The sequence below is a fragment of the Chiloscyllium plagiosum genome, unplaced genomic scaffold, assembly GCF_037043375.1.
Source record: "Chiloscyllium plagiosum isolate Xiang-an unplaced genomic scaffold, Cpla_swu_hap1 HiC_scaffold_35, whole genome shotgun sequence".
NCBI classification, from domain to species: Eukaryota; Metazoa; Chordata; class Chondrichthyes; order Orectolobiformes; family Hemiscylliidae; genus Chiloscyllium; species Chiloscyllium plagiosum.
Window position 1 is genome coordinate 69544051 of NW_028270173.1, and position 9439 is coordinate 69553489.

The window sequence follows — 9439 nt, forward strand, 5'->3', positions numbered from 1 at the left end:
TGGGGGAGTTCCGAACTAGAGGGCATAGGTTTAGGGTGAGAGGGAAAAGATATAAAAGACACCTAAGGGGCAACTTTTTCATGCAGAGGGTGGTATGTGTATGGAATGAGCTGCCAGAGGAAGTGGTGAAGGCGGGTATACTTACAACATTTAAAAGGCATCTGGATGGGTATATGAATAGGAAGGGTTCAGAGGGATATGGGCCAAGTGCTGGCAATTGAGATGCGATTAGGTTATGATATCTGGTCAGCATAGATGAGTTGGACCAAAGGGTTTGTTTCCGTGCTGTACATCTCTATGACTCTATGACTCCATCACCAATTGTCAGTGAGAGTAATTGATACTGAGAATGAGAATGAGATTAGAAAGACAGGTATGAAGACAAAGCATCAGTAAGAAATGGTATGTGAAAGGGAGAGAAAGAACATTCCAAATGAAGACATTACTTCCTGGTTTCACACATTTCTTTACAACATAAGAAAAAAACATCTATTCAAAATACAGGAACCTGTTTCCTGAGAACAAAATGCTCTCAGTGTCAGTGGTTTCAGTTTCGAAATCACTCAGTCCACACATTGACAGTACAGTCACACTCAGTACAACTCTGTGAAAATAAGAACACGTCCTGAAGTAACACAGCTCAGAGACAGGAGTCAGTTCACCTTGATGGATAAAGAAGGGAAGAGACGAGCAATGAGCTATCTGTTTCTTTCTCTGCTGACCACCCTCTGGTTTCATTGTAAGTATTTGATCACTCAGGCGATGAGGAGATTCCTCTCCGTCTTTAATGCTCTGAGTTTGTTTTTTCTCAAATCTGCTTGCTGTTCAAACCCACTACAGCCGATCCCTGCCTGTCTCTCATTGTAACTCACACTCTTTCACCTTGTGCTTTAAGCACCTCCACAACAGACAGGGATCACCTCGTCAATGGGATTTTGGAACAAGCCCTGAGTTGCCCAAATTTCGGCACAATACTCTCTGCCTGAATATCAACCAGGAGAAAGGGAGGACTGCAGATGCTGGAGATCAGAGTCAAGAACGTATGTTGGAAATGCACAGCAGGCCAGGCTGCATCCAAGGAGCAGGAGAGTCGATCTTTCAGACGGGTTCCTTCATCGGGAACGAAGGGCTTAGGCTCGAAACGTCAATTCTCCTGCTCCTCAGATGCTGCCTGACCTGGTGTGCTTTTCCAGCATACACTCTTGACTCTGCCTGAATATCAGCTTCCTGTTTGTTCTGGAAAAGGGTCTCTGGACCCCAAGATGTTAACTCTGCTTTTCCTCCATAGATGCTGCCAAACCTGCTGAGATTCTTCAGCACTATCTAGTTTAGCCCTTGATTCTCATCACAGTTAACCACATCAGTGCCTAAAGTCTTAATGTACTTGGAATGTATTTGGAAGCGAGTGCTGTACATCTCTATGACTCTGAGCAGTTCAAAAAGTGTTTGGACCCATCTCCAGGCTGGCTGAGACTTGAACCGTCGGTCTCCGGGGTGAGGAACACTCCCTGTGTACCTCGTTGTCTGTTGCTTTCCACTCCGCGTTAAGTTCTTGAACGACATGAGCTGGGTCATAGTCTGGTCCCTGGGGGCTTGAGCTCCGTGCTCCAGGCTTTCTAGTGATATCTTGGCTGACCCGGCAGTCTGGGATGGATTGTGGGGGCTGAGCTGGGAAAGGGACAGCCAGTGTGTTCCTTCAGATGGGACATTCCTGAACAATTGGAGCAAGAATTAATCATTGAATCCGTGAGAGAGAATTTACCTGTGACCAAAGGTGTTGGTGATCTGAGTGTGTCCTTCACTTCACTCCCTGCTGTCTCTCCACCTCCTGAAACCCTCCCCCATTCCCCCCATCCCCATTCCCCCCGTAACGTAATCCTGCTCCGTTGTAATTATGTTGGAAGACCCAGCCTTCACTATCAAATTGAAATACCCAGGATTTGTAAGGGGCTCATTGTGGTCAAAATTGAGAGGATATTTTCTATCATGGCAGAATCTAGGACCTGAGGACAGAGACTCCGAATTAACGGGAGAGGATTTATGGCTGAGATGAGGAGGAATTTCTTCTCACAGACGGTGTACCTGTGCAGTAGGCATGAGGGGCCGAACAGCCTGGGACTGTTCCTATTTCTTACAGTCTTCTCTGCTCCACAAAAAAATAACCTAAGCTTGTCCAGTCTCTCTCCACCACTGCGATCCTCCATCCCATGGGAGCACCCCAGGGAATCTCCTCTGCACACCCTCCAGTGCAATCCCATCTTTCCTACAGTGTGGGGACCAGAACCAATATCCCCTCCCTGCTCTTATCGCCTGTACCACGACTCTGAAAAGCAAGTGTGTAATGTGCCTTCTTAATGACCGTATTGAACCCGTCAATCAATGGCTTTCGGGAAAGGAGAGGAAAGTGGACCTCAGGAATGTCAGATCAGCCGTGATCCTATTGAATGGCAGAGCGCGGTCCTGTCCCTTATGGTCTTTCTACTCCCTATGGAAATTAATTCCAACTCCCATTCCTATTTCATTCCACAGCTCAGGGTCTTGAGAATGTTATCCAGTTGGACATGGTAAACAGTTCTGCAGCTTACATCTTCAGCTGGAGCAATGAATCCGATCAGCTGGCCATCAGCCGTATCCCGAAGGAAGCACGGGAACATGGCTTTGAGGATGTTTGGACCAATGCAGTGAAGAGAATGAACTGCATTGTTCCCAGTGGGCTCACAAAGGAGCACATGGTCGCACTTTATGCCTATACAGAAGATTATCCCAAGCATAATCCCTTCTACAGACAATTCAATGAAGCAGTCAGGCAGTATGGAACCAACGAAACCATCTATGACAAGAGGTTTGTGTATAAAAGTTATCACTACCTGCTGGCCACTGCCCTGGAGAAACTGACAACACATTCTCCTGCAGAGTTTGAGTGGGTTTATCGAGGGATCAGAAAGTTGGCGAAGGGCACTGAGGGGTCAAGGATGCGATTTGGCTCCTACGCCTCTTCTTCACTGGATGAAGGTGTTGCCCTGGACTTCATTGACGACAACACAAAGTGGAACACCATGTTCTCCATCAGCTCCCGATATGGGGTCCGAATCGAAAAGTACTCGTGTTTCTCTGAGGAGAAGGAGGTCCTGATCCCACCCTACGAGGTGTTCCAAGTGGGAAGGATCACTTCCCGGAAGTATGGCAACTATGTTCCTCTAACGGGGGTGGATAAACAGGGGATCCGGGTGAAACTGGAGATAGGGGATAATGGGAAGCTGGTGGTGGTGCCCAATGAGGGGACAGCAAACTCAGCCCTGGGCGGATTGTGGATTCTGATAGCAGCAGCTTGTATCATAATGTAAAGTTTCACTCAATTCACTCTCTCCGTTCCCTCACCCCACTCCCACCCTCGTTCCCAGCTCGGTCTAAAGTCTGGCTCTCTCCCTGCCCATCGCTGAAAGGTGATGTAAAATATGAACCTCAAGGCTCCAGCTTACCTTGAACACTCCTGTCCATCCCTTTCCCAGCCCCTTCTCTCCACAACATTTCAGAATTTCTGTCTTTGTCTGTCTTCTCCCAGAGTGAATAGCCTCACACTTCCTCACATCATACCACATCCACCATGTTCCTTGGGCAGTCTACATCGTCTTGTTGGGCTGATAAGCCGAAGTCTGCCCGTATATTTTATGGTCTCATGGTGTCTTGAAGTTCCTTTTGATCTTCCTCATATCTTATATTCCTATATCTGGAAATGTTACAATTGGGCCCCACTTTTGAATCATTGATATGGATTGGGAAGAGTTGGGGACCTCGCACTGACCTTTGTGGTACATTTACATTTTTAAATTTTTGATGCCACAAGGAATTAAGGACTACGGGGAAAATGCGGGTAAGTGGAGTTGAAATGCCCATCAGCCATGATTGAATGACGGAGTGGACTCGATGGGCCGAATGGCCTTACTTTCACTCCTATGTCTTATGGTCTTATGGTCTTTACTAACATGTGGGGGACCTTGGAAAAACACTCCACATACGTCAGTTCCCTTTTATCAATCGCTACAAGTAACATCCTTAAAACTCTCCACTTGTCTGATAAACGTGATTTCCCTTTTCCAATTCCATGTTGACCCTGTCTAACTTTATCACACTTCCTCAGTTCTTACACCCTTTATGAAGATTCCCACATTTAACCTCCGACTGACTTCAAACTAACAAGGCCGCATTTCTCCATTCTCCTTCTTCCTCCCTTACGAAATAGTCAGTCAACGTCAAACTTACCAGACTCTATCAGGTTTTGAAAGATAATTCGCACCGCCTCCCCTGTATCTCTACCCGCACCCCCCCCCCCCCGCCCCCCCGCAACACTCGGAGTTGAATCTCATCCTGTCCGTGGGATTTCTCATCCCTTCATTCAGTTCGCCTTCCAACATCTTCTTCTCTACTCACTTCATTTCTTTTGCTTCATCTGTTTCACAAATCCCTAGTATTTCTGGAAAATTATCTGTTTCCCCTTTGAAAGTGTATTGTTCCTTTTATCTCCATTTCCAGTCCCCTGTCCCTCCGATACTAGGGCCACAGTTTCCCTGGCTAATCTTTCCCTTTCCACAGAAGCTCTTCACAATTCCCTAACAATTCCCTTGAAGTCCCTAACTAGTTTGCATTCATATTCTCCTCTCCTTTCCTTGGTCCTCCTCAAATTACTCCCATATCTAGGTATTCTGGTACCTTGTACACAGAGAAAGCAGGAATATGCTGTTGAGATACAGGATCAACAACGACCATGCTGAATGGTGAGGCTGGCTTGAAGAGCCGAGTGGCCTACTCCAGCCCCTAGTTTCTATGTTTTACAAGTCACTTCCTTTCACTTTTTTAGTTTGGGTTGTTTGATTTACTTTGGGTGCTTGATAAATGTACATCTCCAGTAGAACATGTATTTCGCAAATCTCTGGCTCTGAGGCTGTAACAAATCTAGTCAAGGGACAAATTATCTCAAAATCTACGATTATGAATATTGCAGATTTTGTTCTTTCTATTTGCTTTTCGATTTGGTGAATGTAGAGAGATGAATGAGAATCAAGGAATGTTATTTTGGACAACTATAGATTATTTCCCTAACTGTAGAGGTGAAATATGCAGTAGGCTTGGAACAAGAATGTATATAAGAACAGAAATGAATGATTATTAACCGATCATATATCATTGCCATATTTTAAGTCAACCATTAAAGTGTAAAAATGGCTGTAAACTTGAAGAGGCTTTTGCGCAGATTTCACTGTGCACTTGTTGACAAGATTCTTGGTCATTTTATACACAATATAACCAGCCACTCCCCTGACCTTGTGACTGCTGCCACTTTTATCCCTATTACTATAGATTCAATAGATTCAGTGTTTGATATTCAGGTCTAATACTAACGTTCACCTCCTCTAGTCACAGTGTTACCTTCCCGCATGCTTTCTGGTTATGTTGTTGAGAGTAACCCAGGAAATGGAATCTGTTTTCCCTGACGTTGGTATCAAAAGCACTCTTTCTCCAGCCAGATTTCTGAGCATTGATATTTCGGGTGAAATCTCCGTCTTGTTGCTCCTAAATCAGGCAGACTGATGTAACTGTCCCTTCACAGAATTACAGAATTGTCAGCTTGCAGAAAGAGGTGGTCAGCTGAGATATTTAGCTTTGTGTGAATCTCATGGTTTTCCCTGCAAACTCTCAGATGGTCCTTTGGCAACTGCCAATAAATGATAAGATGCAGCGAGGTAACTCCTTCAAATCTTCAGGGCAAGGAAATGAAATGCTATCAAATCGAATTGGTTCGAACAGAGGATTGCAGGAAAGCAGTACGTTCCTGCAGTAGGAAGAAACGTGTTCTTCTTAAAATATACATTGAAGATGATCACGTGTTCTCCTTTTCCCTCAAAGATAATAAATTGGAGCTTGCTTTTCTAAAACGGCATCGCCACCAATTCTAAGCGATTAAATGATATATCGGATGCAATAGTTTTGACTTATATTATTGGGGCAGGGTCTGGGTGTGTGAGTGGGACTTGGGTTAGATTAGATTAGATTAGATTAGATTACACTATATTGCAGTGTGGAAACAGGCCCTTCGGCCCAACAATTCCCGCCGAAGTGCAACTCACCCTTACCCCTACATTTACTCCTTACCTAACACTACAGGCAATTTAGCATGGCCAATTCACCTGACCTGCACATCTTTGGACTGTGGGAGGAAACCGGAGCACCTGGAGGAAACCCACGCAGACACGGGGAGAATGTGCAAACTCCACACAGAGTCGCCTGAGGGGGGAATTGAACCCGGGTCTCAGGCGCTGTGAGGCAGCAGTGCGAACCACTGTGCCACCGTGCCGGGTTAGGGGCGGGGTCCGGGTGTGTGGGTGGGACCTGGGTTAGGGGCTAAGTCTGGGTGTGTGGGTGTGACCTGGGTTAGAGATGGGGTCTGGGTGTGTGGGTGGGACCTGGGTTAGGGGAGGGGTCTTGGTGTGTGGGTGGGACCTGGGTTAGGGGCGGGGTCTGGGTATGTGGGTGGGACCTGGGTTAGGGATGGGATCTGGGTGTGTGGGTGGGACCTGGGTTAGGGATGGGGTCTGGGTGTGTGGGTGGGACCTGGGTTAGAGATGGGGTCTTGGTGTGTGGGTGGGACCTGGGTTAGGGGCAGGGTCTGGGTGTGTGGGTGGGACCTGGGTTAGGGATGGGGTCTGGGTGTGTGGGTGGGACTGTGTTAGGAATGGGGTCTGGGTGTGTGGGTGGGACATGTGTTAGGGACGGGGTTTGGGTGTGTGGGTGGGACTGTGTTAGGGACGGGGTCTGGGTGTGTGGGTGGGACCTGGGTTAGGGATGGGGTCTGGGTGTGTGGGTGGGACCTGGGTTAGGGGTGGGGTCTGGGTGTGTGGGTGGGACCTGAGTTAGGGGCGGGGTCTGGGTGTGTGGGTGGGACCTGTGTTAGGGATGGGGTCTGGGTGTGTGGGTGGGACCTGGGTTAGTGGTGGGGTCTGGGTGTGTGGGTGGGACTGTGTCAGGGATGGTGTCTGGGTGTGTGGGTGGGACCTGGGTTAGGGATGGGATGGGGCTTCCTATAAACGCCCCCTCTCCTCCTATCCATGCCCACATCTTTCTATAAACGCCCCCTCTCCCTCTATCCATGTGCCTCATCTATCTATAAAAGCATCCTCTCCCCCATCCATGCTCCCATCTTTCTATGAAAGCACCCTCGTCCTCTATCCATGCACCCATCTTTCTTTAAAAGCCCCCTCACCTCTGTCCATGTGCCTCATCTTTCAACAAAAGCCCCCCTCCCTCTATCCATGCCCCCATCTTTATATAAATGCCCCTCTCCTTCTATTTATGCTGCCATTTTTCTATAAATGCCCCCTCTCCCTTTATCTATGACCCATCTTTCTATAAAAGCCCCCTCTACCACTGACCTTGTATCTCATCATTCTATAAAAAACCCCTCTCCTGCAATCCATGCTTCGATCTTTCAATAAAAGCCCCCTCTCCCTCTGCCCATATGCCTCATCTTTCTATGAAAGCCACCTCTCCCTCTGTGCACATGCCTCATCTTTCTATAAAAAAAACCCTCTCCCTCTATCCATGTGTCTCATATTTCAAAAAAAGCGCACTCTCACTCTGTCCATGCTCCCACCTTCCTATAAAAGCCCCCTCTCCCACTATCCATGCTACCATCTTTCTAAAAAAGACCCCCTTGCTCTATCCATGCCCCCATCTTTGTATAAAAGCCCCCCTCCTTCGGTCGATGTGTCTGATGTTACTATAAAAGCCCCCCTCCCTCTATCCATGCTCCCATCTTTCTATAGAAGCCCCGTCACCTTTATCCATTCCCTCATCTTCGTGTAAAAGCCCCCTCCCTCTGTCCATGTGTCTCATCTTTCAATAAAAGCCCTCTCTCCCTCTATCCATGCCCCCACCTTTCCATATAAGCACCCTCTTTCACTATCCATTCCCTCATCTTTCTATAAAAGAACCCTGACCCTCTGTCCATGTGGCCCATTTTTCTATAAAAGCACCCTCTCCCTCTGTCCATGTGTCTCATCTTTCTGTAAAAGCCCCCTCTCCCCCTATCCATGCACCCATCATTCTATAAAAGCTCCCTCTCCCTCTATCCATGCACCCAACTTTTTATAAAAGCCCCCTCACCCTCTGTCCCTGTGTCTCATCTTTCTATAAAAACTCACTCTTCCTCTATCCATGTTTCTATCTTTCTTTAAAAGCCCCCTCTCCCTCAATCCATGCCCCCATCTCTCTATAATAGACTCCTCTCCCTCTAACCATGCCCCCATCTTTCTATATAAGCCCCCCTCCCTCAATCCACGCCTCCATCTTTCTATAAAAGCACCCCTCCCTCTATCCATGCCCCATCTTTGTATAAAAGCCTCCTCTCCCTCTATCCATGCTACCCTCTTTCTATAAAAGCACACTCTCCCTCTATCCATGCCCCCATCTTTCTATAAAAGCCCCCTCTCCCTCTATCAATGCTCCGATCTTTCTATAAAAGCCCTCTCACCCTCTGTCCATGTGCCCCATCTTTCAATAAAAGTCCCCTCTCCCTCCATCCATGCACCCATCTTTCTATAAAAGACCGCTCTCCATCTATCCATGCCCCCATCTTTCTATAGAAGCCCCGTCTCCTTTATCCATTCCCTCATCTTCGTATAAAAGCCCCCTCCCTCTGTCCATGTGTCTCATCTTTCAATAAAAGCCCCCTCTCCCTCTGTCCATGCTCCCATCTTGCTATAAAAGCCCCCTCTCCCACTATCCATGCTCCCATCTTTCTATAAAAGCCCCCTGTCCATCTGTCCATGTTGCCCATTTTTCTATAAAAGACCCCTCTCGCTATCCATTTCCCATCTTTCTATAAAAGCCCCTATTCCCTCTGTCCATGTGCCCCATCTTTGTATAAAAGCCCCTCTCCCTCTGTCTATGGTCCCATCTTCCTATAAAAGCCCCCTCTCCCTCTATCCATGCACCCATCTTTCTATAAAAGCTCCCTCCCCCTCTTTCCATGCTCCTATCTTTATTTAAAAGTCCCCTCACCCTCTCTCCATGTGACTCATCTTTCTCGAAAATCCGCCTCTCACTCTATCCATGCCCCCATCTCTCTATAATAGCCCCCCTCCCTCTATCCATGCACCCATCTTTCTATAAAAGCACCCTATCCCTCTATCCATGACCCCATCCTTCTATAAAAGCACCCCTCCACCACCATCTATGCCCCATCTTTCTATAAAAGCCCCCTCTCCCTCCATCCATGCACCCATCTTTCTTTAAAGCCCCTCACCCTCTGTCCATGTGCCTCATCTTTCTATAGAAGACCGCTCTCCATCTATCCATGCCCCCATCTTTGTATAAAAACCCACTCTCCCACTATCCATGACCCCATCTTTCTATAAAAGCACTCCGCACTCTATCCACGCCCCAT

General features: G+C 47.4%; 1 protein-coding gene across 1 annotated transcript; it reads left to right on the forward strand.

Annotated features, from left to right (window-relative positions):
• The first annotated feature begins 445 nt into the window (after positions 1-445).
• Positions 446-5317, forward strand: LOC148141106 (ecto-ADP-ribosyltransferase 5-like). The gene is made up of 2 exons (XM_087978937.1): positions 446-739; positions 2530-5317. The coding sequence occupies exons 1-2, from the start codon at positions 667-669 to the stop codon at positions 3342-3344; spliced, it is 888 nt and encodes a 295-aa protein (XP_087835063.1). The 5' UTR covers positions 446-666; the 3' UTR covers positions 3345-5317.
• Positions 5318-9439: the final 4122 nt, after the last annotated feature.

Bases quoted from the DNA above. Each gene is read 5' to 3' on its own strand.
- LOC148141106 (XM_087978937.1), top strand. From the start codon at position 667: ATGGATAAAGAAGGGAAGAGACGAGCAATGAGCTATCTGTTTCTTTCT. The intron at 740-2,529 runs GTAAGTATTTGA...TTCATTCCACAG, and splicing joins GACCACCCTCTGGTTTCATT to CTCAGGGTCTTGAGAATGTT.